Source organism: Colletotrichum karsti, assembly GCF_011947395.1.
Source record: "Colletotrichum karsti strain CkLH20 chromosome Unknown Scaffold13, whole genome shotgun sequence".
In the NCBI taxonomy this organism is placed as follows: Eukaryota; Fungi; Ascomycota; class Sordariomycetes; order Glomerellales; family Glomerellaceae; genus Colletotrichum; species Colletotrichum karsti.
Window position 1 is genome coordinate 90,802 of NW_024065913.1, and position 26,247 is coordinate 117,048.

The 26,247-nt window shown below is 55.8% G+C and overlaps 8 protein-coding genes across 8 annotated transcripts; 3 read left to right on the top strand and 5 right to left on the bottom strand.

Annotated features, from left to right (window-relative positions):
- Positions 1-394: 394 nt before the first annotated feature.
- Positions 395-2,053, top strand: CkaCkLH20_04706 (uncharacterized protein; the record flags this gene model as incomplete). Its single annotated transcript, XM_038887425.1, has 3 exons — positions 395-456; positions 534-1,301; positions 1,369-2,053. The coding sequence occupies 3 exons, from the start codon at positions 395-397 to the stop codon at positions 2,051-2,053; spliced, it is 1,515 nt and encodes a 504-aa protein (XP_038747032.1).
- A 786-nt stretch (positions 2,054-2,839) lies between these two features.
- CkaCkLH20_04707 (nad dependent epimerase) lies at positions 2,840-3,796 on the bottom strand (the record flags this gene model as incomplete). Its single annotated transcript, XM_038887426.1, has 2 exons — positions 2,840-3,663; positions 3,721-3,796. 2 exons carry the CDS (start codon positions 3,794-3,796, stop codon positions 2,840-2,842), a joined length of 900 nt encoding a protein of 299 aa, XP_038747033.1.
- A 761-nt stretch (positions 3,797-4,557) lies between these two features.
- Positions 4,558-12,512, bottom strand: CkaCkLH20_04708 (uncharacterized protein; the record flags this gene model as incomplete). The annotated part of the gene is made up of 7 exons (XM_038887427.1): positions 4,558-5,370; positions 5,426-11,069; positions 11,125-11,666; positions 11,720-11,874; positions 11,930-12,043; positions 12,100-12,233; positions 12,289-12,512. The coding sequence occupies 7 exons, from the start codon at positions 12,510-12,512 to the stop codon at positions 4,558-4,560; spliced, it is 7,626 nt and encodes a 2,541-aa protein (XP_038747034.1).
- A 1,135-nt stretch (positions 12,513-13,647) lies between these two features.
- Positions 13,648-15,339, bottom strand: CkaCkLH20_04709 (uncharacterized protein; the record flags this gene model as incomplete). Its single annotated transcript, XM_038887428.1, has 5 exons — positions 13,648-13,912; positions 13,977-14,374; positions 14,430-14,821; positions 14,876-15,143; positions 15,205-15,339. The coding sequence occupies 5 exons, from the start codon at positions 15,337-15,339 to the stop codon at positions 13,648-13,650; spliced, it is 1,458 nt and encodes a 485-aa protein (XP_038747035.1).
- A 1,329-nt stretch (positions 15,340-16,668) lies between these two features.
- On the top strand, positions 16,669-18,397 carry CkaCkLH20_04710 (cytochrome P450; the record flags this gene model as incomplete). Its single annotated transcript, XM_038887429.1, has 4 exons — positions 16,669-16,764; positions 16,814-17,324; positions 17,404-18,163; positions 18,229-18,397. 4 exons carry the CDS (start codon positions 16,669-16,671, stop codon positions 18,395-18,397), a joined length of 1,536 nt encoding a protein of 511 aa, XP_038747036.1.
- An 884-nt stretch (positions 18,398-19,281) lies between these two features.
- On the top strand, positions 19,282-20,913 carry CkaCkLH20_04711 (uncharacterized protein; the record flags this gene model as incomplete). The annotated part of the gene is made up of 1 exon (XM_038887430.1): positions 19,282-20,913. One exon carries the CDS (start codon positions 19,282-19,284, stop codon positions 20,911-20,913), a length of 1,632 nt encoding a protein of 543 aa, XP_038747037.1.
- A 335-nt stretch (positions 20,914-21,248) lies between these two features.
- CkaCkLH20_04712 (uncharacterized protein) lies at positions 21,249-23,080 on the bottom strand (the record flags this gene model as incomplete). Its single annotated transcript, XM_038887431.1, has 2 exons — positions 21,249-22,512; positions 22,560-23,080. 2 exons carry the CDS (start codon positions 23,078-23,080, stop codon positions 21,249-21,251), a joined length of 1,785 nt encoding a protein of 594 aa, XP_038747038.1.
- Positions 23,081-24,886: 1,806 nt separating this feature from the next.
- CkaCkLH20_04713 (uncharacterized protein) lies at positions 24,887-25,926 on the bottom strand (the record flags this gene model as incomplete). Its single annotated transcript, XM_038887432.1, has 2 exons — positions 24,887-25,470; positions 25,575-25,926. 2 exons carry the CDS (start codon positions 25,924-25,926, stop codon positions 24,887-24,889), a joined length of 936 nt encoding a protein of 311 aa, XP_038747039.1.
- Between the last annotated feature and the right edge of the window lie 321 nt (positions 25,927-26,247).

Consider the following 26,247-nt stretch of genomic DNA (forward strand, 5'->3'; position numbering starts at 1 on the left):
GTCGGGTGTTCTTAATCCTTGCATTTGTCTTATTTGTTTGTTGGTTCTGATGGATGACATGGGTCTCAGTCGCCCGGTGTTGGTGTGGCGGTCTACATGTAGCCTGACGAGTATGTGCAAACGGCGGTTAAGGACGCGAGGCAACCCAGTTTCCACAACTCGCGTGGTTTCTTTGTTTTCGAGTCTTCTCCTCCGTCTTTTATACAGTCGTCAATTATAATTGAGTCTGACTTGCACGAATCGTTGTCTCAAAACCGGTTATGCTTCCAAGGTGACCATGTTCTGGCTTCTTGTCGGTCTTCGGGCAACGCTAGCACTCGCCTCATGCGATGTAGAGCCAGTTTCTCTACCCATACAAGATGTTCAGGTTGATCCGAATACTCCAAAGTCGTTCATGAGAGGCATTCCGGCCAAAATCGGAACACCATCTCAAGACATTGTTATGCTTCCGTGGGCGTGAGTCATGCTATTTCTCTACAACTCCATGTTCGTAATTATATGAGAGGACCAAGTGCTGACTACTTGCACAACAGAGAACTAAACAACACATGGATCTACGATGAAAACCCCAACTGCGACTCCTCTATCATCTGGAACGACAAGATCTGTGAGATCCGTAGGGGAAGTCTTTTTCACGTAGACGAGTCAACATCCTTCACCAAAGCAGCCGACATCGTAGCGGCCGGAGGCGCATCCGAAGAGATAACCACTGCCGGCACCGAGGCCGGAACGAAAAAGCTCATTTCGACCGGCGTGGGTGGGGCTGACCGCCTCGACATCGGATCCGTGACCCTAAACAAAACACCAATCGGCATTCCCAAATTGAGATGGGACAATGGATACACAATGCTACACGCTCTCGGCTTAGGTGCCAACTCGACCTATCTCACCTCTTTGGCGCAGGCTGGTAAACTCGGCTCGAGGGTCTGGTCAATCTTTTGGGGTCGCATGTGGACGACCAACAACAACATTGATGGCTCCCTCGTTTTGGGTGGCTACGACTCTGAGAAGGTCACCGGGAAGAACTTCACGCAACGTCTCGATTACAGCGAAGCGACAGGCTGTTGGACGGGTATGAAGGTTACCCTTACCGATGTCCAAGTCAACTTTCGAGATGGTATCGACAAGAGCATCATGCCGGTAAACAACGCCATCCCATGCTGCATCGTGCCCCATCGGCATATGCTTTTGGAAGCGCCAAGCTCCCTCGTGGACACCTTTGAGAATGTCACGAATGTTAAGGATGATGGTCTCTCGTTCGGCTTACACTGGGGGGCACGAAAGTTCGATGCAAAGACTGCGTAAGTACTTCGACATGCGGTGAAGTTGATCATCTTTTGGAAAGAGCAAGCGCTAACATTTTGATAGATTTGATGGCGACATAACTTTCTCTCTCAGTTCTGGGCTGCAAGTCAGAGTGCCAAACAATCAGTACATCGTCCCCTTTGTCGATATCGACCGAAGCGGAGCCCAAGTCACCGACGACAAAGTGAAGGAGTTGCTCATCACGGGCCTTTACGACCAGCCCGCGACTCTTGGACGGTACTTTCTCACCTCAGCATACTTGATGGTCGACCACGATGCGGAAACCTTCACTCTATGGCAAGCAAACCCGACGACCCGAAGCACTCTCGTCAAAGTCGCCAGTGATAGGTCCGACTGCGGTAAACCTCAGACGTCCAGGGATGCCATTAATCCCACGAGCACTCCAACTAATGGGTCTGATGCCGACAGTGAAGCTTCTGGCCTCAGCACTGGAGCCATTGCCGGCATAGCCGTTGGAGCAGTTGCAGCACTCGCTATCGTTGGATTAGGGGCTTTCTTTTTACTCAGGTCAAAGAAGCGGAAGGCCTCGCAGTCTCAACCCCCTCCTTATAACACTGAGACACCTGGTCAGATGGGACAAGTTCAAGAAGCGTGGCCTAAGTACGGTGGACAACAGGAAGTTTCTCATGAGGTTTATGGCTCACAGGGTCAACACCGCTTGAGTGAACTCAGGGGCCAGGACAATTTTGTGTTTGAGATGGACGGCGGAAACGATCAGCGAAGGTAGGGAGTTGTGCTCTTTCACAACTAATACGTACGTACGTAGCACTCAGGTAATTACATCATAATTAACGATTCATAATGCTACTCTATCACACTCGATTCGGGACATTACAAGTACGCTTTTCTGTCACTTTTAGTCAAACCCTCCAAAACCTGTAGAAAACATACAAGCCTCGACAATATTAAGCGCGCGTCAATCAGACTTCGCATCGCTCTCGGTTTCACCCGACTTCGAAAGTTCCGAATTGGAGGGTGATTACGCGGACCGTCGCCATGGATCTCGAGACCCTGGGAAGCCGGGAAGTATAATGTGGGAACCCGTTCATCGCCAACACAAACTGCAACGAAGATACAAATAGCGTTGGCTGATCTTGTTTCGGCGTAAACTCTAGTCTCATGCTTCATCCCTGGACATTTCGTAGTCTCGACAACTCCCGATGCACGGGGCAGCGCGGACCACGCGCCGAGGCTTGCCCGATTCAAGGATCATTTCGGATGATCTGAACCAGAAGACCATTCACAGGAGCACTTGTGATTAGATACTTGGTAAGAGAAAAGTGTCTGTGAGGCTCAATTAGACACAACTGAGTTCGTATTCCGATGGGAACTATTCTACTCGGTGTAATTCTGGGTTCCTGTCCTTGTCTTCTGGTCTAAGCCGTTCTAATCCATAGAAAAAGAGGCGCAACTGCATAACTCTTGCTACAGACTCATACGGTATTAGAAACTTGATAAAGAGTTGTTATACAGAGATTACATACAATGATAAGGTTGATACTACAAAAGAAACTCAGTACTTCTCCAAAAGCTTCAGTTGAGCCTTGATTATCTTCACGGCACTCTCAAACCCGTCCAACGCCCATTTAGGCTTCGTCAAATACACGGCTGCGGCCACAGCACCAATTCCAAAAACCCACGGCATAGCCTTGCGCAGGCCAACAAACATAGCCACCTTGAAGAACCTGTTCTGCTTCGTCCTCACACGATCGATATGTTCCTTTCTCCTATTCGCCACGGGGAACTCCACTCCCTCGGGCACATCCTTGCCGAGGAAGTCACAGAGCGGCTTCCACCCGTCCTTAAGGCTGTACTCCAGCAACCTCTCCTTGGGCACCGCGGCCCTGACCTCGGCGTAGTGCTTCTTGTACCTCTCCTTGGCGACCTCCCTCATCTGCTGGACGTTACGGACCCCGTAGAACCCCAGCATGATCTTCCGCAGCGTCTGGCCACCCGCCAGGCCCCATCGCGGGCCGAGGTAGTCGATGATGAGGTCCGCGCGCCAGCCCCACGTCGTGCTGAAGATGGCCTCGTCCATGCTCTGGAACCAGCTGTCGACGTCGCGCTCCACGAGGATGACCTTGGCATCCGGGTACGCCTCGACGAGCTGGACCGCGAAGAAGGATCCCATGTCCGTGACGGCTTCGTAGTTGCCAAAGAGCGACTCCCAGTTCTCCCGCGGGAAGGGCGCGCCGGTGTAAGTCGGCAGGGTGGGAAAGGTCGAGTCGCACGCCGCGGAGAAGAGAGTCCACTCGCGGGCGCAGGAGATGGCCTGGATACCGTGGTGGACGCCGTCGTAGCCGAGGATTGTGAGCGCTTGCGTGATCGAGGCCGAACCTGGAATGCATGTAAGTAAAGTTGGATGTTACGCGGGGAGGGGCTTCTGGATGGTACCTGTGCGTGTCATTCCCAGGGAGAGAACCTTCATCTCCTTCGGCTTGGAAGCCGGTACGTCAGATGTGGTCGCCATGATCTCACGGTGCAGCAGATGTAACGGTAGATCGAAAGATGTGAGCTCAAGGGGCTGGGAGGACTGGAACGTTGCGGACAGTCGGTGCTCTCGGGCACTTTAAAGGCTTGTAGTTTACGAAGACCCCAAAACAGGCAGGGTGCCGGTGGGATTATGAACGAATCTCGCTCGGGATCAATGGGAAACACTAGAAACTGCTATCTTTGATCATTATCGGGAGTCGAGCACGTGGACAACTGAAAGGCGTTGGCTTCAAGTTGCAGTGTTACTGAACTGGCAGGGCCCCCTTGACAGGGACTTGCGAGTCATGAGAATTGCTGCGAACTGCTCCATCTGGACCCTGGAAAGTGGAGAGATTTTGACAGATTATGCGCGGTAGTGCCCCCTGTCCCTGTAATTCTGGGGGGTGAGAATCTCTCGGGACGTGGGAGACACGAAGAGCAAGACAACGAATGTCATGATGTTTGTAGAGATGTCGGAATCGTCCGACGAGAATCACATTCCAGTCACAGGGTGATGTCACGGCTTCGGGACATTCATTTTGTTCCGCCAGCAAGATGATCCATGCGACTTAAGTTAAGACTGTGTTCTCTTTTAAGATGTTCGTTGAAGTTCATTTACTAAGATAGAAAACCCGAGTTTACGGCAGGAAGTTTGACAAGATGCGAAACACTAAATAGAAAATACTCAGAAAAGAAAAAGCGCTAGCAAAACCATAACAAGCAAGTCCCCAACTCCTGTTCCATGCATTATGAAAACATTTACGAAGACTCCTGAACCAGAAGCTTGCTCTTGCCAGCCAAATCCGCGGCAAGCTGTCTCATGGGAATGTTCGCCATGATATCAAACACACTGACCTCGACTGCCACCTCCTTGGCAATCCAGTTGCGCACTTCAACAGCCACCAAACTGTCGACACCGTAGGCGCTAAGCGGCTTGCCGGCGTCAACGTCATCCTCGGGCATCATCATCAACTTGGCCAGACGCTGCACCAGCGCAGAAGTAATGAGGTGGACAGCCTCATCATCGACCTTTCCACAGCGAACAAGTTCGTCACGCAGGGAGACAGTGGCAGAGCCGCCGGCGCCAGAACCGGAAGCCATCTTGCGGAGGCCGGCGAAGCGCTGGTCCTGGATCCAGTACCACGCGTCGTCGTGCTCGTTGAAGGGGAGACCGCACATGACCTGGGGCGGGTGGGCGTCGGTGCCCTCGAGAGCGGTGGCCATGAGGCCGTGGAGGTCGCTCTTGTGCATGACCTTGAGACCCATGGCCTTGACGTGGTCGACGTACTCATCGTGCTCGGCGACGAAACCGACACTGAGGAGGTAGCCGATGTCGATGGTCATGGCGCGGAGACCCAGGCTGCGGCGGTAGGATGCGAAGTAGTCTTGGAAGATGTTACCGCAGCCGTAGTTGCCCTGTCCGCGGTGACCCATGACACCTGCAAGCGAGCTGAGCATGACGAAGAAGTCGAGCTCACGAGGGAGGAGCTCGTGGAGGTTCCAGGTGCCGTGAACCTTGGGACCGACGGTAGTTCTGACGTGATCCGCGGTCATCTTGTCAAAGAGAGTATCCTGTAATGTCATGTTAGCACAGAATCCATGTTGGTCTGAATGAGAGTTGACTTACCCGCAGAACCATGGCACCGGTGACGCATCCCTTGATCTCAGGGACGTTCTTGGACTTGAGGTCGTCCAAGACCTCCTGCAAAGCCGCCTTGTTACCGACATCGCAGTCGTAGGCATAAGTGTTGGCCTCGTAGGTGTTCTGGAGCTCGGCGGCGAATGCCTTGTTCTCCTCGCCGCTGGCGGCGGAACGAGACAGCAGAACCAGGTGCTTCGCGCCCTTCTCAGCCAGCCAGCGACCAATCTCCTTGCAGATACCACCAACGCCAGCGACGACGTAGGTAGCATCGGCGTGGATACCTACAGTAGGCGTGCGAGGGACAGCAGGAACCATGTCCGCATCGTCGACACGTACGACGACCTTGCCCATGTGCTTACCCGCCTGCATGTGACGGAAAGACTTCTCGACCTCGGCCATGGTGAAGAGCTGGATGGGAGAGATGGGCTTGACGGAGCCGTTGTGGATGAGCTTGGCGGTATCCTCCCAGAGAGCAACGGCGCGAGGGGTGGGGTTGTTCTCGAAGTCGAGAAGGTTGACACCGATGTAGCTCTTGTTGTCGAGGAAGGGCTTCATATCCAGACCGGTGTTGGCAAAGAGATCGGCCTTACCGATTTCCAGGAAGCGACCAAACTTGGCCAGGCAGTGCCATGACAGGCGAAGGGCCTCGCCAGCAAGGGAGTTGAGAACGACATCCACACCCTTGTTGTCAGTCGCACGCATGATCGCCTTAGCGAAGCTAGTATCACGACTGCTGAAGATGTGGTCCTCCGGGATACCATACTGCTCCATGATGAGCTGCTTCTTCTCCTCAGGACCAACGGTAGCAAAGATTTCGGCTCCCTTCTGCTGGGCGATCATGATCGCGGCTTGGCCGACACCTCCAGCGGCGGCATGAATGAGAATCTTCTCGCCCTTGCACAGGGCGCCGGCAGTGACCAGAGAGTAGTAGGCGGTGAGGAAGATGAGAGGCATGGAAGCAGCCTCCTCGAAGCTCATGTGCTCGGGAACAGGAATGGCACCCTTGCCAGGGAAACGGACGAAGGTGGCGAAAGTGTCGCAAGAAGCCGTCATGACACGGTCACCAGGCTTGAAGTCGGTAACAGCAGAGCCAACACGGGTGACAACACCAGAGGCATCAACACCAAGCTTGTTCTCAGCCAGGTTACCAAGGGCGACAAGGACGTCCTTGAAGTTGAGGCCGACGGCCTTGACCTCAATCTCGATCCAGTCTTCAGGCATAGGCTGGTAGTAGGTCTCGTCCTCCTCCCAGCGGAAGGTGTCGAGCAGACCAGGAGTCTTGATGGTGAGCTTGAGGGGACGTCCGCAGCCCTTGAAGGAGACAAGCTCGGGCTGGCCCTTAGCCTCATACTTGCGGAGGGAACCATCAACATTGAGGGTTCTTTCGACGCGGGGGACGTAGACGGTGCTATCGCGAGCAGCATACTCGCCATCAAAGCCATCACCATGAGCGTGGCCCAAGGCCACCTTTAGGACGTTCTTGGCAGCCTCCTCGAAGTTGACCTTGTCGGAAGTCTCAATGTCGAGGGTGGCGAGACGGACACCGGCGTCCTCGTTGCGAATGGCTCTCGCGAGACCAACCATCAGAGACTTCATCGGATCCGGGCAATCCATGGCGGAACCACCAGTGATCCAAAGGGTGCCAGCGGAGCCGAGGATGACCTGGCGCAGCTTTTCCCAGTTCTCATCGGTGAGAGTAGCCAGGACCGGGTTCTCCCACTCTGCCAAGCTGAGGCAGTACTTGTCAGCAACCTGGGCCTCGGAAACCTCGTTCCACTGTGCGATCGAGATCGTCTGGCCAGCTGCAGAGAACTGCTTCTGGATGGATTGGGCGAGCTTGTCAGAGGCTTCGGTACCAGTGCTGACAACAACGAAGCCAGAAGGACCGGGGGTCTCCTTGGCAGGCTTGGTCGAAATGATGAGCGAGACGGGCTCCTTGGAGGCTTCCCGATCACCACGGATGTCAACATCGACACCGGAGAAGCCAGCAAGAGTCAGGGCAGTCTGCCACTCCTCAACGTCCAGAAGGGGACCACCAGTGCGACCGTCATCCTCACCAAGCCACCAACCAGGAAGGGGACCCATGATGAAACCACTGAAGATGCGCTTGATAGTGACCTCGGAGAGAACCAGACGACCTCCAGGCTTCAGAAGAGACTTGCAGTGAGCCAGGGTCTCCTGGATGCTCTTGGTGGCGTGAAGGACGTTGGCGCAAACGATGAGATCGTAGCTCTCAGGGGTGAATCCCTGCTCAGTGGGCTCGTTCTCAATGTTGAGGGTGGTGAACTCCATGATGGAAGCATCGGTATTGAAGCGGTCGGCAGCCTTGGCCAGGAAACCGGGAGAGATATCGGTGAAAGTGTACTTCGAGGCCTTGGAGGAGCCATCGGCGTTGCGCAGGCGCTCGAGAACGTGGTAAGTGGTACCACCGGTACCGGCACCAATTTCCAGGATCTTGACTCCGGGGCTCTTGTCAGCGACAAGTCCAACGTACTCGGCAACGTTGGTGTTGAAGCTAGTACCAAAGGCACCGCGGTAGAAGGTGTACAGGAGATCGCCCTCGGTCATGACCTGCAAAGGCTCGACCTCGTGAGAGAAGATGCGGCCCAAGTTCTGGCCAATGCGGTCTACCATCTGGACAGTGATGTCTCCGCTGTCTGAGAGAACGATTCTCTTGCGGCAGGCGTCCATCTCGGCTTCAATCTCAGCCTCGCTGGCGGGGAGAGGAGGGAACTGCTTGATGGTGTCGTGCATCCACTGGACGTAAAGCGCCCAGAAGCCGTCTTGGGGAACATGGGCCTTGCCCTCCTCGCTCTCGAGCCAAGCGAGGCAGCGGTAGATGTAGACCAGGCAGACGTACTCAAGCTTGTCGAGAACAGAGTCGTCGTCCTTGCTCTTGAGGGTGCGCTTGTAGACGAGCTCCTTGATCTGAGACGGCTCAAGGAGGTCGGCGTCCTCATGCCAGTATTGACCGAAGCAGGAAGCGCGAGTCTCTTGAGCCTGCGAGGCCTCTCCCTCACCAACAGAAGCCAAAGAAACGCCGTCCATGATGATCATGGGCTCGGAGAGATCCTCGGAGATAGTGATAGACGACTTCCAGGTGGTGTAGCTAGTCTTCTGAGCGGTGGAGCATCCGTGAAGCTTGGTTCCAGGAACCGAGGACAGCTTGGCGGAAACGAAGATGCGGTCGAAGGAGAAAGGAACGACGGCCTCGCTGAGAGACTGGTCCTCGCCACTGATGGAAGGGAACAGCAAGTGAAGGACAGAGTCAAGAGTGGCGGGGTGGACGACAGAAGGGTACTCGAAGCCCTTGGGCATGACAGCCTTGGTGTCGGGAACGCTGATGACACCGTAACTAGAGCTCGGGCCGGCAAACAGCTCCGTCATGTTGCGGAAGGTCGGACCGTACTGCATGCCGATAGTCTCGACGGTGTCGTAGAGGAAGCTGCGAGCAGGCTTCTGGCAAATCTCCTTGGCGTCGGCAAAAGACTTGGCATAGCGCTCGTTCTCAAGAGCCAGCTCGCGCTGCATGGCAGGGGAGAGCGCAGACTTGTAGGTGACAGAAACCAGACCGCGAGCGTGAACAGTCCACTCCTTGATCTCCTCAGACCAGGAAGAGACGGCGAACTCGTTCAGGGTAGCAGAAGGACCGGCCTTGGTGCCAGTACGGCGAGGGTGCAGCTGGATCATAACCTCAATGCCCTTCTCAGTATCGGGCACTCTGAGAGCGGTGTCGATGGAGACGTCACGCAGCTCGTAGCCGAATACTTCCTCCTCAGCGTGCTCCTCGGCAAGCTGACGAGCGGCCTCGATAGCCATGACAACGATACCGGCACCGGGGTAGAGAATATCGCCCTGGACCTTGTGCTCGCGGATCCAAGGGTTCTCATTGCAACGGAGGAAGTTGCGCCAAGTGGGATCGGGCGTACCGGGGATGCGGTAACCGAGGAGATCGGTGCGAGGCTTCTCTCTGAGTCTGTACTCGCGGCTGAGGTAAGACTCATCCCAGAAAGCGCGGGTGTGGTTCCAGGCATAGGGAGGCAGGTCAACCAGCATGCTAGGGCTGTCGCTGATCTCGTTGACGCGGTTGATGTCAATTACGGAACCCTTAGCCCAAAGCTGACCAGCGGCTTCCAGGGCCGTCTGAACGCCGTCGAACTTACGTCTGAGGACGTTGGTGTAGGAGAGGTCGGAGAAACGGTCCTCGGTGGCGAAGGTGTCAAGGAGGTAGCTTCTCAGGGCAGAGTGAGGACCCAGTTCGACGAACATGCTGGCAAAAGCGCTGCGATCGTGCGACTTGGTCTTGCCCTGGGTGTTGTGCAACAGAGAGCGGACTGCACCGACGAAGTTCACCGGTGAGACGAGGTTGTCAACCCAGTAAGAGGGCTTCATCTGCTCAGGCTCAACCAGCTTGCCAGTCACGGAAGAGAACAGAGGGATGTCAGAGGAGCCGTGAGGAACTCCAGCGAGAGCAGACTCGTAGGCTTCCCTTGCCGCCTCCATGTGGAAAGAGTGGTAGGCAACATCGATGGACAGGCGAGTGCATGGGATCTGAGCCTCCTTGAGAACCTCCTGAAGCTCCTCAATAGCAGCGCCGTCACCAGAGACAGTGCAGGACTTGGGGCTGTTGAGACATCCCACGATGGCCTTGCCGGACTTGAGGGACTGCAGGTGCTCGGCAACGCTCTCAGCGCTGGCAGAAACAGCCAACATGCCACCCGTCTGAGAAACGGTCTGAGAAACCTGGCCTCTCAACCAAGCAATCTTGACAGCAGCGTCGTGGTCGATAAAGCCGGCGCAGTACGCGGCAGCAATCTCACCACTGGAGTGACCAACGACGGCAACGGGCTGAACGCCCCAAGACTTCATGAGGTCGACGAGAGCAACCTGAAGGGCAGTGCAAGCCGGCTGGCTGTAGTCGGTGCGACGAAGGTTGCACTCCTTCTCGGGGCGGTTCAGCTCCTCAGTCAGGTTCCACGTGCAGCCGAGGGCCTTCAATGATGCCTCGGAGCGAAGCATGCTGTCCCGGAACACCTTGTAGGCGGAAAGACCCTTGCCCATCTGGAAGTACTGCGCTCCCTGACCAGTGAAAACAAAGGCCACCCTGGGGATAGTAGAGTCGGAAGAACGAACGACGGCCGGGATTGTGTCCAGGTTCTCGAGAAGACCGGTGACATCAGAAGCAATGGCAAAGGACTTCCAAGGCAGCGCGGTCCTTTTGGAGGCCATGGTGTAAGCGAGGTCGGTCATGTAAGTGGATGAGACGGTGGTCTTTGTCTCGAGGTAGGACTGGAGGCGCTCCACGTTGCGCTTGACACCCTCCTGGTCGTTGGAGGAGAGGACAATGAGCTTGGGAGTAGGCTCAGTCTCGCTGGCAGTGCTGCCAGTGCCATCTTCGGATGTGGTGGACTTGGGGAGAAGGGGGCGGGAGACAGTGGCGTGACGTCCCGGAAGACCGTGGCGGAAGAGGTATGAAGCCGCATCTTCGAGAATGACGTGTGCGTTGGCGCCACCAAAACCGAAAGAGTTGATGCTGGCTCTGCGAGGACCAGTGCTCGGCCACACGGTCAGTGTTGCGGGGATCTTGACCTTGTCGGGAAGCTCAATTTGAGGGTTGAGCTCCTCAAACCTGGGACGCGACTGTTAGAAAAGATACCTGGCGCTTTTGAAGTTCAAAGACATACCAAAGGTTTTGAGGGATAAGACCTCTCTCGACAGCGAGAGCAGCCTTGATAACACCAGCGACACCAGCGGCGCCCTCCAAGTGACCAATGTTGGTCTTCACTGAGCCGACGTAGAGCTCAGACTGACGGCTCGGCTGGTTGCCGATGGTGTTGAGAATGGCGCGTGCCTCCAACGGGTCACCAGCCTGGGTACCGGTGCCGTGAGCCTCGACATAGCCGGTCTCCGCCGGGTCAACGCCAGCGTTGCGGTATGCAGTGCGGATGAGCTCCTGTTGGGCCTCGCTGTTAGGCAGAGAGATACCAGGAGTTCTGCCGTCCTCGTTGGCCGCCGATGCCAGCACGACGGCGCGGACAGTGTCACCATCACGGAGAGCAGCGTCGAGGGGCTTCAGAATGGTGACACCGAAACCCTCACCACGAGAAAAGCCGTTGGCGTTGGCGTCCCACATCTTGGACTTGCCCTCGGGGGAAAGAATCTTGGCCGCGCCGAGAAGGATGGACATGTCGGGTCCGAACATGAGGTTGGCACCTGCTACAACACTCTGCGAATTGTTAGTCATGGCATCTTCAGTTATGTTGCCATTTCAGGACTTACCATCTCTGCCTCTCCGGTACGGATGCTCTGGCAAGCCAGATGGAATGCCGTCAAACTCGACGAGCATGCCGTGTCGATCGTCATGGAAGGTCCTCTCAGGTTGTAAAACCATGACAGTCTGTTGGATGCCAACGAGGAGGAAAGACCGGTGGCGTCTGAATGTGGGATTAGCATTGGAGACAAAAGCCATGGAAGATTTGTTGGACTTACGGTAGATTGAAGGTCCCTCGTTATCGCGAGCTTGCAGGTTGGGGAAGTCACCCGTGAAAGTACCAATGTAGCACGAGGTCTGTGTTCCGGAGACATCTTCCAGTCTCAATCCAGCTTTGACGAAGTTAGCGCGATGGAAAAACCGTATAGTGTTCGAGGTATCAAATTACCGTTCTCGAAGCCTTCATAGGTAGCCTCCAAAAGCATGCGATGTGTGGGGTCCATGGCCTTGGCCTCTTTGGGCGTGACCGAGAAGAAGGGGGCATCGAAGACCTTGAAGTCCTGCTTGAGGAAGTGTGCATGTCTGAAGAGCGGAATAGTTAGCGCCATGAAGCTTGATGGAACGACTGTCAACTTACCTGGGTTGGATACTGCCCAGTCTCTCGGGGTCGGGGTGGTAGAAGCCGTCAACATTGTAACGGTCCTTGGGGATCTCGGAGCGCGCAGAGCGGGCATCGAGAAGCATCTGCCAGAACTTCTCAGGGTCAGAAGCATCGCCGGGAGCTCTCAGACCAATGCCGATGATGGCAATGGGCTGGCTCGTGGGGTCGGAAGGACCATTTGACTCTTGGATGAAAGGCATTGTTGTGAGTCGTTTGTGAGAGAAAGAGAAGGACTATTACAAATGAAGACAATTTTGGGTATCTTGAAGCGGTGGGAAGAGCAGTTTGGGAGGCAAGGTGACTGGAGTAAGACCCAAAGGTGAGGAGCGAGAAGTCGGAGGGGTCACGGACAAGATATTTCTGCTTCTTAACCGCTCTGAAAGACCCAAATCGGAGCTTTCCGTGATCTTTCCGATAACAACTCCGTGACCCAACATTTCGGTGTAATATGTTGATAACGGCTCTAGTTTCCAAAAAGCGGCATCTTTGCGCAGAGTTCGGATGGCCCTTCTCCATCAGAATCAGTGAAACAGGCCTTTCATCCAATGCAATTGAATCCTCCAGACACGTTCTTGGCCGCCGAGCTGCTCTTCCCTGAGCTTTTCTCCGTAGCGGTGACAGACCGACATGCTGGAGAGAAGACCCTGGGCCCTCAGAGAGACCTATCCACAACCCGATCGCCAAGGGTCTTGCCAAGTGCGGTCAGAATCTGGGGGACGTTTGGGAATGGGTCAGTCCCATCGTGAAGTTCCCAGGCGGTTGAGGTGCCCCATCACGGCTTTTCAACTGGGGTCTTTACGAATGGGTCCTCGCTGTTCATACTACTTTGCGGGGCCTGTGACGGAGGACAATGACTCGAGCCTTACCACACACCCCATTACAACTTGAACGATTGGCGAGCACCCGGTTCCATGGTAAACAGAGACTTTGGTTGCAGTGAGCACGTGGGGGAATTTCTGCCGTTGCCAAGTGGTGAAGTTGGAAAGAGTGAAATGCCGCCGGCATCAACAACAAGTTTGTTACGCGTCTCCCGTCGGAGCCCGCCCGCTGTAAGGGGTCTGTCGCGGGGAAGATCGGAACATAATATCCCTGAACATGACTAGAGAGATTGTGTTCCGATTTCGCTGTTGAAAACATACCGAGGCCGTCGTAAAGCAGATCGTGTCGGTTGCAAATCAATATGCGTGCTCGTGTGACGGCCGAGGGACGTACATGTAAAGATTGCTAATTCAAATACCAAAGAAATCGTATTCTTCATCATCAATGTACGAATTTACTATGCAATTAGAATTTGAATTGTGAAGTAGCGAAAACCTAAAAGCTCTAGATCTCCTTCTATTCCATCAAAGGCTGGTACCACCGGAACACATTTTCAGGATCGTAAAGCTGCTTTAACCTCCTCAGCTTTTCCAAACGCCAGGGCTCATACCCGTACAACGCCTCCGGAGGATCAGGCATGGTGGAAGTAGTGTTGCCATAGTTGACATATTGTTGCAATCGGCCGTACCCAGAAGTCGCGATGAACTCCTTCTTCCAGCGGTCAAGATGAGCTTCGAACGGTCCGCGGTTCTCGATACTGATCGGGGTCGCCATCAACATCCTATTCGAGTGAAAAGTCAGTCTGTGGTGTACCACCTTTCAAATCTCAGAAATAGAGTACTCACAAGAAATGGTTTGAACCCCAACGCCAGGGAAACGCCGTTGCATCGTCCGGCAGTTCTCTGACCTTCTGGTGCGGTAGGCACTCAAACATGGCTCCGAAAAAGCCCTTGCCAGCCCACTCCTCATTCATGGACTTGACGCTTTCGAAGAAGGCCTTGATCGTCTTCAAGTCGAACTTTTCGACGCAGGCGGCACCCATCATCTTGTTCGGTGCCTTGGACCAGACTTCGGGCCTGCTGAGAATCTTGTTCTGCCCCTTGTATGTCGTCCACGGAAGATCGGCCCAAGTGGCCGTGACTTTGCCACTGTTGAGGATCGGGTTGAGCTTCTCGAAGCGGGCGACCCAGGGATCTGCCTCCGTTTCGTTTCCAGACCAGACGAGGTTGACGAGAATGTTATGCTGCGGATTTCAAACATTAGTAAACTTCAACACGTCATACGCCATCCATACGTACCTTTCGTCCCCCATCGGACTGGCGAATCCAGAGCACAAAGATGGCCAGATCGGCAGGCATGCTCTCGTGGACGCTGTTCAGTGTCTCGAAGACATCGTCACACTGATCCAAGGTATACTCTATATCCCAAGTGTAATGGATGCCGTTGTTCGCCTGAGGATAGACGCGGAACGTCGCTTCCAACGCAATGCCGAAGTTGTGTCCCGCTCCACGAATGGCCCAGAAGAGGTCCGGGTTGGACTCCTCCGACACCATCTTCACGCTACCATCTGCGAGAAGAAGCTTGCATGATACCATGTTATCATGCAAGAATCCGTATTTGCCCTGGAGTCGACCGAGTCCGGCCCCGAAAGCTACGCCCATGATTCCCGTCGTCGGGCAAGAACCAACGTCTACGAAAGATCAGCCTCGAGCGCATTGGAAGTCGTGTCATTATGGTTACTCACTAACTTCCATGCCCACTGACTGGAGAAATTGGACGAAATTGTCAGTGATCACACCGCCGCCTGCCGTGACCTGTCGCTTCTCGGCGTCGAAGCTGAGTTTGTTCAAGGAGCGCATATCGATCAGGATGCCATTTTTGAGATGTCGCATCGTCGTTGTGACGGCATGGTGTCCTGATCGTGGAGAGAACGGCACGCCCTTCTCTCTCGCGTACTTGACGATCTGAACCACATCCTCATCGCAGCCTGGTGAGATAGAAACAAGGTAGGTCTGTTCATCGCAGTGTCAGATTGGTTTGTTGTACGCGTTGACTCGACAGAAGCAGCCTTACCGGACGCTCATACTCCGTGAATCGCAAGTTTGACTTGTCGAAACCTTCTGATTCTGGGTAATGAAGAACCGCGTCAGCAGAAAGCCTCGGCTGGAGCTCCAGTTGGATGCTGTCTCGGTCTGCTGCTGTGGTCATCTTGAACGCTGTCTTGTCCAGTATGACGTGTCAATGTGATGATGAAGCTATCGAGAAACGATGGTTGCCAGGCATCCCGCGAACATGCTTCAAGACCGACTTCGGCGGCATCACATGTCTGCCTCGCTGAAATCACGCCCACCCACGCCTCCAGTCGCAGCTATCGTGGGCCTCCAAAAGCTCCCCTGAGCTGGGAATGCCGGATGATGGATCTCTTCAACGGACCCCACCACCAAACGTCCCCCGTCTGGGGACCAGGGACCCTTGGGCTACATCGAGGGCGGGTCGCCAACGCCGAGAGCTTCAAAACAAGTGTCAACTTGAACGGTTCCATGAAGATCTCGGATCGCACGTGGGATCAGACCAAGCCAATGAGCTTGCTGATCCTTCACGAACGGCGCCGGAGTCTACGACAGCCAAGCACGGGGTTGGTGAGCTTGTTTCCAGAACAAGCATTGACTCGTGCACCTTGCAACGGGGCAACCCAGGGATTCATGGGGAGATAAGCTTTTCTTCTGCAGCGAGGGCTCCATATTTTGATCATGACGGCCGGCAATTCTCGAGAGCCCCCTGTCCGGCTTTCAAGGGTGTTGATGTGGCAGTCAGGGGCTCCCCTGGCAACGGTTCGCGGCTTCAGAACCAGACCCGAGAACTTTTTCGAGAGAACTCGTTATCGGGTTCCTCTCTCACTGATTCAGATTTCCTATCAGCTTGCGGGTCTTCAGAAACGTGCCTTTACTTCGTCACGTCATTGGCAGAACTTCTATGCAAGATAATCCCGATCCTTGTCGAGGGCCGATTGCTGGCGCTCCACAACGTCTATGAGAAGCGTTTGAAAGAATGTCACCCTGGAGCCAGCTCCGGAAGCCCTCCAGCTTCAACCGCGTCCATTGACTTAGATCTAGTACCAATTATCAGTAGTTCCATAATTCTTGTCGCAGATTACTGAACACTGCACAATTGGGCAGTTGCGAGTATTCGTACCTACGGAAAAGCAATCCCGTTATCTGGCAAGGGACTCCAATGGGTGATGTGTATTGGTGTGCGTGTCTTGCGGTTGCCAGAATAACCCAAAAAGAGAAATTCAACACCATACTTACGCACTTCACCATAGCCTAGGCGAAATACGCCGTATTCGAACGCCCTAAGACTGTCATCAAGATTGTTGATATTGCTATGGGGGAATTGCGAGGTTCACACAATAAAAGGAACTCCTATCTATGTGCCATGAATATGCCGCCTCCTTTGGTAGCTCGCTTCAGTCGTGAATCCTCTGGTCTAGATTAAGACTTTGTCACCAGCCAGTTGAACATCAAAGCCTTGATTGTCATGACGAAGTCGAACATCCCGGAGCAGCTCTGGGTTCAGCTGAGCAAACTCCCCACTCTGTCATTCACCAACATAATCATTGGCTTCCTGAGTCTCGTATGTCCAACTATCGCTGCGTTGCATCAAACTCTTACCGAACTCACAGATACTCTTCTACGTCGCCTGCAGATCATTCTACCACCTCTACCTCAGTCCCTTATGCCACTACCCCGGCCCCAAGCTCTGGGCCGTCTCCCGCCTGCCATGGAATTACGTCAACATGAAGGGCCGCATCACGTGGCGCATCCGCGAGCTACATGAGCAGTACGGCCCCGTGGTGCGCATTGCACCCGACGAGCTCTCGTATACATCCTCCGCGGCGTGGAAGAAGATTTACGGTCAGCGCAGTCCCGAGTTCCCCAAGGCGCTGGACGGCCGCGGCATCGCGCCCGCGAAGCTCAATGGCCACAAGACGTTGATGACGGAGACCCAGGAGAGACACCTGAGGTTGAGGAGGGCTATCAACCCGGCCTTTTCGGAGCGTGCGCTGCGCGAGCAGGAGGATTATTTCCAGAATCACTCGGATAATCTCATCAGGCAGCTGCGGAAGAGGTGCAAGGAAGGGCCGGTTGATCTGTCCAACTGGTTCAACTTGCTTGCTTTCGACATCGTGTCTGGTAAGTCTTCTTGCATCTGGAAGCTCGTCTGGTGTGATGAGAGGGAGCTTCGGTATCTGATATGTCTCACTGTAAACAGACCTGGCGTTTGGTATCCCCGCAGGATGCATCGACAACGCAGACCAGCCTTGGATCCGCGCCATCATGACGCGCGCCACCAGCTACGTCTGGATCCAGCTCGCGGTGCAATACGGCTTTTTCGATCTCCTATCCTACATCACTCCCCGCCGCATCACCGAGGCGCGCAAGAAGCACATTGCCCTTTCAGAGGCCAAGGTGCGCCAGCGTATCGAGGCCAAGAATTCCGGCAAGGACTTCATGTCGTACATCCTCGACAATAAGGACGAGAAGTTGTCAAACGTCGAGTTGACCATGCTGGCCGGCACCTTCGTCGTTGCGGGCAGCGGAACGACCGCCGGAGGGATGTCTGGGCTGACATGGTTCTTGCTTCACAACCCGGACAAGCTCGAGAAGCTGCGGGCTGAGATCCGAGGGACGTTCAAGACAAGAGAGGAGATTACCATGGTTTCGGCGCAGAATTGCAAGTATCTGCGTGCGTGCCTCAACGAGGCCATGCGTCTTTACCCTCCCACGCCCGGATCTCTGCCCCGTTGGGTTCCTGGTAAGGGAGAGGAGATAGAGGGTCGATGGGTTCCGGGAGGCTATGCGGTTGCGGTCAACCAATTTGCCGCAGGCCATTCCAAGCATAATTTCCATCGTGCCGGGGAGTTCATCCCTGAGAGATGGCTTGAGCTTGGACCTGACTCCAAGTTTGCTGATGATGATCGGGCGGCAGTTCAGCCCTTTTCGTACGGGCAACGCATTTGCATAGGAAAACCGTAAGTCATTCCTCACTCATCCCCAACCTCGGAGCGCACTGGTTACATGTACTGATAGCTATCAGGATGGCTTACGCGGAGATGAGTCTTACCTACGCGAAGATGATGTGGTACTTCGATATCGAGATAAACGACCCGGCAGACGACTGGTGGACGCCACAAGGAACATACATCATGTGGGAAAAGACGCCTTTGATGGTCAAACTAAAGCCCAGAGAAGACTTGAGGCTCTAGGTCAAAACCCTTTGGGGACTCCGGGATTGGTATCAAGCCCAACATCCAATACATATATACGCGAAGTCAGAGCAATCAAGTTGCCATCCATCATTTCAGACGAACGTCGTCGATTTGCGTTTACTTGGCGTTCAACGGGAGGCGGAAAGTCAATTTTCGTCCCAATGTCCCGAAATCTTAATAAACAATGTCGCAAACCATGCGACGAGCGCCCTACGAACCATTGATCCTACCAGACGTAAAGCTGAACTTTCGTAAAGAACAAACCATTAGAAGCCGCGCGACGAGCTCCCGCCGGCCACGTCTTTTTCCCCGAAGTAACAACGATTGGCTTACCCTAACCATCATTTCGACTCATCGTGATTGGCTCCCAACATCACTTCTATCACGACGAGTCAGGGTCCTGGTCCAGGGGTCATCATCTTCGAACCCCGGACCCTGAGCCTGGCAGCTCCCAGCAGCGCGGTCTCCCGAGTCATGGACGGGAACGGCCAGGGATATCCATCCCCCAGACATCGGATGCCAGCCCCCGCGTCGGGATGGGCCCGATGGAGCATGCTTCATGGCCCCCTTGCCCCTTTTTTGAACCTGGAGTTCTTCAGCCAATGCCAAGCTCGTTCATTAGCACGTTTCTGGGGATCTTAAAGTGGCAGTGACGTAGGTCCATTGACCAATAGATAGCTCGATAGAGCGGTTGTGGGAAGACCTTGTGAAGGATCGGAGCTCACCGAGACTCACGATGTTGTTGATGCTCGAGTCTGGTGAAGGTGAAGTTTGGTGATTTCCTCACGAAAGTCTCGAGAACACCTCGAGAACACCTTCGCCATAGACAATTCATCACCAATTGCATGACAATGGCGCCTCCAAGCCCCTTGGTAGAGACAATGTTCTCACTCACCTCAAGATTCGCCGAAACCTCACCCTACCTCCTCATCCCAATCATCCTCACAACCCTCACACTCCTCCGAAGCGTCATCCACAAACTCAACATCGCCCGCAAGGCCAGCAACCTCTCCTGCAAACAAGCACCCCTCGAACCCACCCGCCTGCCCCTCGGAATCGACGCCGTCCTCACCTCCCTCCGCGCGGACCGCGAGCAGCGCACGCCGGACCACGTCGCCGCGCGCTTCGCCGCCCTCAACACCTACACCTTCCGCATCTCCGTCCTCGGCACGACCAACTTCGTCACCGCCGACCCCAAGAATGTCCAGGCCATCCTCGCCACCCAGTTCAACGACTTCGGCATGGGCCTCGCCCGGAGCACGAACCTGAAGACCGTCCTGGGCCGCAGCATCTTCGCCGCCGACGGCGCCGCCTGGCGCTCCGCCAGGGAGATGATGCGTCCGCTCTTCAGCCGCGACAACGTCTCCCGTCTCGATCTCCTCGAAGAGCACGTCCAGACCCTCTTCCTCTGCATCGAGCAGCGCGACAAGGCCGCCGCCGCCGCCGCGTCCCCGGAGGGCTGGACCTCCCCCGTGAGCCTGGCCAACCTCCTCCCCTCCCTAACCCTCGACTCCGCGACGGAGCTCTTCCTCGGACAGAGCACCTCGACCCTCGAAGCCCGCCTCCGCGACGACCACTCCCACCCCGGCACAGCCTTCCACCACGCCTTCGAGCGCATGCTCCACCTCCTCGGCGTCCGCATGCGCCTGCGCAGCTTCTACTGGGCCTACGGCGGCGCCGAGCTGGGCGAGTGCGTGCGCACCCTGCACGCCTTCGTCGACGACGCCATCGCGGCCTCGGACGACGCGCAGAAGAGGGGCGACTCGGTCGCCCGCTACGACTTCCTCACCATCCTCCGCGAGCGCTGCGCCGGCGACGACGTCGAGGTCCGCGAGCAGGTCCTCGGCCTCCTCGCGGCGGGGCGCGACACCACGGCGAGCCTGATGAGCTGGACGTGGTACTGCCTCGTGCGCTCCCCGCGCGTCTTCGCCAAGCTGCGCGCCGAGGTCCTCTCCGCCTTCGGCACGTACTCCTCCTCCGCCGGAGGGGCGGAGGCGGTGACGTTCGCGAGCCTGAAGCAGTGCGCGTATCTGCAGCACGTGCTCTCCGAGACGCTCCGGCTGCACTCGGTGGTGCCCTTCAACTCGCGCCGCGCGCTGCGGGACACGACGTTGCCGTCGGGCGGCGGGGCGGACGGCGCGTCGCCGATTTTCGTGCCGGCTGGGACGGAGGTGAACTTCAGCACGCACGTGCTGCATCGTCGGAAGGACCTCTGGGGGGAGGACGCGGACGAGTTCGTGCCGGAGAGGTGGGAGAAGAAGAGGGGTGCGGCGAGCGCGGCGTGGCATTTTGCGCCGTTCAATGGCGGGCCGAGAATCTGTATTGGACAGCAGCTCGCGTTGACCGAGGCCGGGTATGTTCTCGTGAGAATGCTCCAGCGGTACGAGGCAGTTGAGGGGTTGGATGTGGACTGGACGAGGGACTGGCATAACTTCACCGTGGTTTGCAGTCCCGGGAGCCCGGTTGATAGGAATGAGGCCGTGTTGTGCCGGTTGAAGGTCGCTCGGGATTGAGACGGCGAGGCGATAGTATCAAGAGAGTTTCCTTTGGAGAATTCTTCTTAATTGACTAAATTGAGGTAAATTAAATTGTTCCCAATTCGTTGAATTGTTGTGGAAAAGTAACGAAAGTCAGACACTAGACCACTTGGATATGCTTTTCTTCAAAATACTTCCAGCCGAGGAACGATGATCGCGTGGAAAACTGCTTCCTTCCCAAGACCGTTCGAGTCATCTATTGTGTATCCGAAATGTTTCCGACAAGTTCGAGCGAGTGAAGATACTAAAAAGTATCAAAGGGTATCATAAATGAAAGCCAGAAGGTCCAAGTCGAATCATTCCGGTGTGTCTCAAACGCTCTCCCTTGGCACCACCGGAGATGCTCCAATATCACTCGTGTCATCGTCGTCCACAGTCTTCATCCTCGGACTTACAGAGCCCTTGTCGACGACCAGTCCCACCTGACCGGCCCCGACGTCGCGTCCCTCCCTCAGCTCCCAGCTCCCCTGTCTCTCATGGTGCACGCCTCGTCTAGAAACGGTCAGGTCAGGGTCGCTAGCCATCTTCTCAGCCGCCTTAAACCCGCCCAGCCCAGCAGCGGCAACCGGACTACTACCGCCGCCGTCTTTGTTGTCGTCCTTCCCCACGCGCCGGATCCGGAACCCGCCCAGAACGGCCGCCGCGACGATCAGTCCGAGAGCGGCGAGGACGATGGCTGCGCCGATGACGCCCGCGACGATCGGCCTCTTCACGGCCGAGCGGATCGACTCGCCCACCGTGCGCTGCTGGCCGTCCGCGTTCCTCTGCGGGTTGCAGAAGGTCTGCGAGGAGGCGCATGTGGCGCACCACGTCGCGAGGTCGATGCCGAACTCGAGCATCTCCTGCTTGAAGTAGCTGAAGGTCATGCGGGGCTCGGCGGAGGGCGCGCCGAAGAGGGAGAACTCTTCGAAGGGGGTGCTGGGGTCCGCGTTCTTGCGGTAGAGGAAGCGCACGTAGAGGTTGTTCTTCTTCGGGTACAGGTCGGGTCGTCCGGGCTCGTCGCCGATCAGCTCGAAGATCATGGCGGCGCCGGGCTCGGGGACGTTCCAGAAGGAGCTGGAGACGGGCACGTCGCTGCGTTGGAGCTTGGCGAGGGAGAAGAATGACATGAACGGCTCCTGGGAGCTGAACATGAGGGTCAACTTGTGGGAGGAGCCGACGTAGTTGCTGTTCGATTCGAGCGCGCTAACGACTTTGCGCGCAAATGTCCTGCCGGCGACCGTCCGGATCATGTCGCCAGTCTTCAGTCCGGAAGGCTTTTGGTCCGAGTATAAGGCCACCTGCTGTTGTCTGGTGTAGAGATGGAGGAACTGGCTGTCTTTGTTGTAGTCCACCACAGCGTCGTGAACAGCCTGCTCGTGCCTGTAGCGGTAGCGTATGTAGTCCCATATGTTGTATGCGTCCCAGAAGTTCGCTTTGGACGAGGATATGACGCCGTCGTTGAGCGGTGGTGTGCTGAAGAGCGATTGGTACTTCGCACGTGTCGAGTTGTAGATCTTGGCCATGTCTGGGTCACTCAGCATGTCTACCTGGGTCGAAACCTGCCATTGCGTGCATTCGGTGTTGCCGCGAAGCCTGCTAATGTCAGTATGCGGGAAGGCGATACTCCGGGTTACACTTACTCAATGGACCTTTGGTCCATGATCCCCGGGGTTTGAATGACTGGGTACTGGTAGCCATCCAATGGATACTGCGTGAAGTTCTCAGAGATGGTCGAGTACGAGATGTTCGATCCGCCAGTGTCTGCCGCGAACGCCCGAGGAATCGGCGGGTACAGCGCTTGCATGAAGGCCGTGGCACCGGCCGCGATGTGCGGATCGGGGACCGAGAGGAGATGAAGCTGCTCGTGCTCCAAGACGTTTGCGGTGAGGCCCCGGATGGGCGCGCGAGAGGAGACTCGGCTTTCGGACTGGTTGGTCGGGGTGTTGCCGGACAGATAGCGCGTCCTGAAGGCGCTCCCTTGAGCATACAGCTGTTGCGCTCCGCGAGGAGTCAAGACGTCGGTGAGGTCGCTTCGCAAGGGTGTGCGCTCGCCGTGCATGATCATCGCGACCGAGGCCCATACCGTAGGCCCGGAGGACTGGGCTGCTGTTGTCCCGGCCATGAAGGCCGAGACTAGCACGGCAACGCAGGGTGCCAGCATCGTGAAGTCGCGACTGAGAGGATCGCAAGATCTCGCGAGGGAACAATAAGAAGGGCTTGGACGGGCAGCCGAACGCGCAGAAAGGTGTGCTGGGAACAAGAAGAGACAGCCTGCGAGAACGGAGGTGGAGGGCTCTGCTCTGTATTAAGGATGGGTACCGAGGACAGCTTCAACAGACCGCCGATGAACAAAGCAGCATGCAGTGAGAGTCGCATGTAGGTCTGCGGCGGGTGGCTAGCTTGGTGAGCTGGGCTTACACATTGTCAGAAGAGACCTGGCGGTCGTTGTCACCTTGCTTCAATAGTGTCGTTGAGACATTTGCCCTGGGAGAAGTCAATGGTACAACGATGTGCTTCCAAATCAAGCTATCGCCCGGGTCATAGTAAACGGCAGAGTTCATCGACGCCATCACGGAGAGAACATGAGGTTCTGACGGAGTCTGGACACTTTTTGGCGATGATCATGGAGGGCACTAACCCATATGGCGTTGGGGCTGCATTGGCGGTTTAAAGTGTTTGCATCTGGTAGGGTAAAGAACGTGGCAGATGATGGACGGACCGGGGTAGCAATCAGAACTGTGTGCCTGTGCTGATAAGGCGGAAGAGGAGGGTGATGCTGAACTAGGTACTATGTTGAGGAGGAAGGGTGGGAGGTGAGAGACAGCAGATGCAGATGCAGATGCGGGGTGAGGGCATGGCGCGATAAAGCTCGCAGCTTCGTTATCAGCTCTTATGGCTAGCTTCAACCAATAAGCATCTCAGCCATGCAGCCAAAAGGCTTCAGAGGTGAATGTGGTGAGCGCCGCAATCGGTTCAAGCTGCCGCAACAGGCCGTGTCTTGGCCGTTGCACATGCACCAGCGTCGATCAGGCGGGGAGGACGCCATGCCGAAGTCGATTGCTCAAAGTCATGGTGAACTCATGAGACTGACTCCGATGATGGAGGTTATTCGGTGGAGGAGACGTGAATGGCAGGGCAGGACTACGACTCGGATCTGGATAAAACACCAAACCAAATCAAGCCGACTACAGCAGAAGAGCTGGAAACGGCGCACCAAGTTCCATGGCTTCAGGCCTCGGTTGGCATCGTCGGCCACCCCTGGTCGATCTCACCCAATGGGCTTACACCAAACGGCTCACATGCCACTTTGACAAGGAGCGGATAAGGACGGTCTTGGTTGCAACAGTAAGCTTAAAGCACTTTAGCACACACTACCTTACTTACCCGGGCGTCGCTCTCTGGTGGTGTAGAGAACGGATTAAGATGAGATCTGCGATGAGACATTTGTCCTCTGGGGCTGAAGTGAATTAGAACTCAAGGAAGTCTACATGTTAGCCGAAGGAGGGGAAAACGCCCTGTTACTAAGACTAACTTATTGTCAATGTTTGAGTTGACCGAGGACGTGTTTGGAGTTTCCTAACGGAAAACGTTCACCACATGGTCCGATTCGGAAATCATGATGACGACGAATAAAAGATGGATCATATCGACACAACGACGACACTGGTTGATCAAGACTTCAATCACCGCCGGCAAGTTCACAGAGTTACTTGTGTATGACAAGAAACCGCTTGACTTGGGGGAAAAGAAATGAAGCGGATCAATCGCATCCTTTGAATACTTGAAGAATAAACCCAAGCACCATCTCATACGGTGGGCCACAGCTCCTCCGGCGATGCTCCGGGAAAGGGTGGGGCCGGGTCGGATGGCTCGGAGCGGGGCGAGCGGAAGTGCTCCCATCTGCTGCCAACTGTGACCAGGAGTGTGAACAATTTGATTTTCTATCCGTACTCTACACTCTGCATGTTTACAGGGAGCTTTCCAATTCCACCAAACCCTTCAGCACAGCGTCCTTTTCTCCCTCAAACTTGGCGCTCGCAACCATACCAAGCGGCCGCCTGCTTCTGCCTCCGCCATATCCGAAATACCTATCCAATGCCGCTTTGAGTCCGGCAACGCCCAATTGAACCAGCACCCAATCCGCCTGGCTCAACTTGGTCTGCAGCTCTTGCGCTTCCTTCAGCTTGCCCTCGTCGTACAGCTCCAGCAGCTTGACATGCACCTTGGGCGTGAAGTTGGCCGCCGCCGCAATCACTCCGTTCGACCCGGCCACCAAGCCGTGCAGGAAGAAATCAGACTTTCCGGCGAACGCGGCAAACGGCTTGGGAATCTTCTCGTCGTGCGCGACGCGGTGCAACTTGCCCAGGTTTCCGCACGTCAGCTTGCAGCCGACGATCTTGTCATTCGACGCCGCCAGCGCGGCGATGAGGTCTGAGTCGAGGTCGATGCCGGACGTGACGGCGGGGAAGTTGTAGAGCAGAATCGGGATGGGCGAAGCCGTCGCGACGTCGTCGAAGAACTTTTGGATGACGGGCTTCTGCATTGCCCCGGCTATTGAAAAACACACCCCCGAGTCAGTATCTAAGGCATATGCGGCACACTGTGACTCCCTGCAGGAATCATGCATGACGGCTCAGCTTCCGATCGCGACTTACTCCAGTAGCTCGGCGACAGCACAAGCGCATAATCCGCACCGGACTCCTTGGCCTCGCTGCACAATTGGATCGTCTCCCGCGTGCTCTGCGCTCCGCAGCCGGCGATGATGACGGCGTCCGCCCGGCCGTGCTGCTTCAGCACCGCGGCCGCCGTGCCGATTACCTGTTGCCTCTCCGAGTGGAGCAGGTGCGGCGCCTCGCCGTTGGAGCCCTGGATGACGAGTCCGGCCGCGCCTGACTTTGACAGGCGCTCGACGTGCGTCTTGAGGGCCTCGAGGTCGAGGGTCTCGTCTTCGTGGAAGAAGGCTACGACGGGGGCGTAAATGCCGCGAGGAGGACAGCGAGGAGCCATTGTGATGTGGTAAACGTAAATTTGTGCGAGAGGGTCAAACTACTGAGCTCTGTCACACAACATAGGAAAGACATGCTTTCTACTCTTATTTCCCACCTGGATTGGTTTATCGATTGTCAATTCGGACTCAACGTGCCACATCCCTCGGAGCATTTGATAATACCATCGTGGCTCACTCCATCAAAGTGGACAACGACCCCGCGGGCCCCTCATCCGAAATGGAGCGTCGCCGGTGCCGGCCTTCAGACCGGCTTACGACTCCGAACCGGCTGGCGTCCCGAAATGGCAAGTCTACTACATCCTCGGTCGCATCCTGCGCAA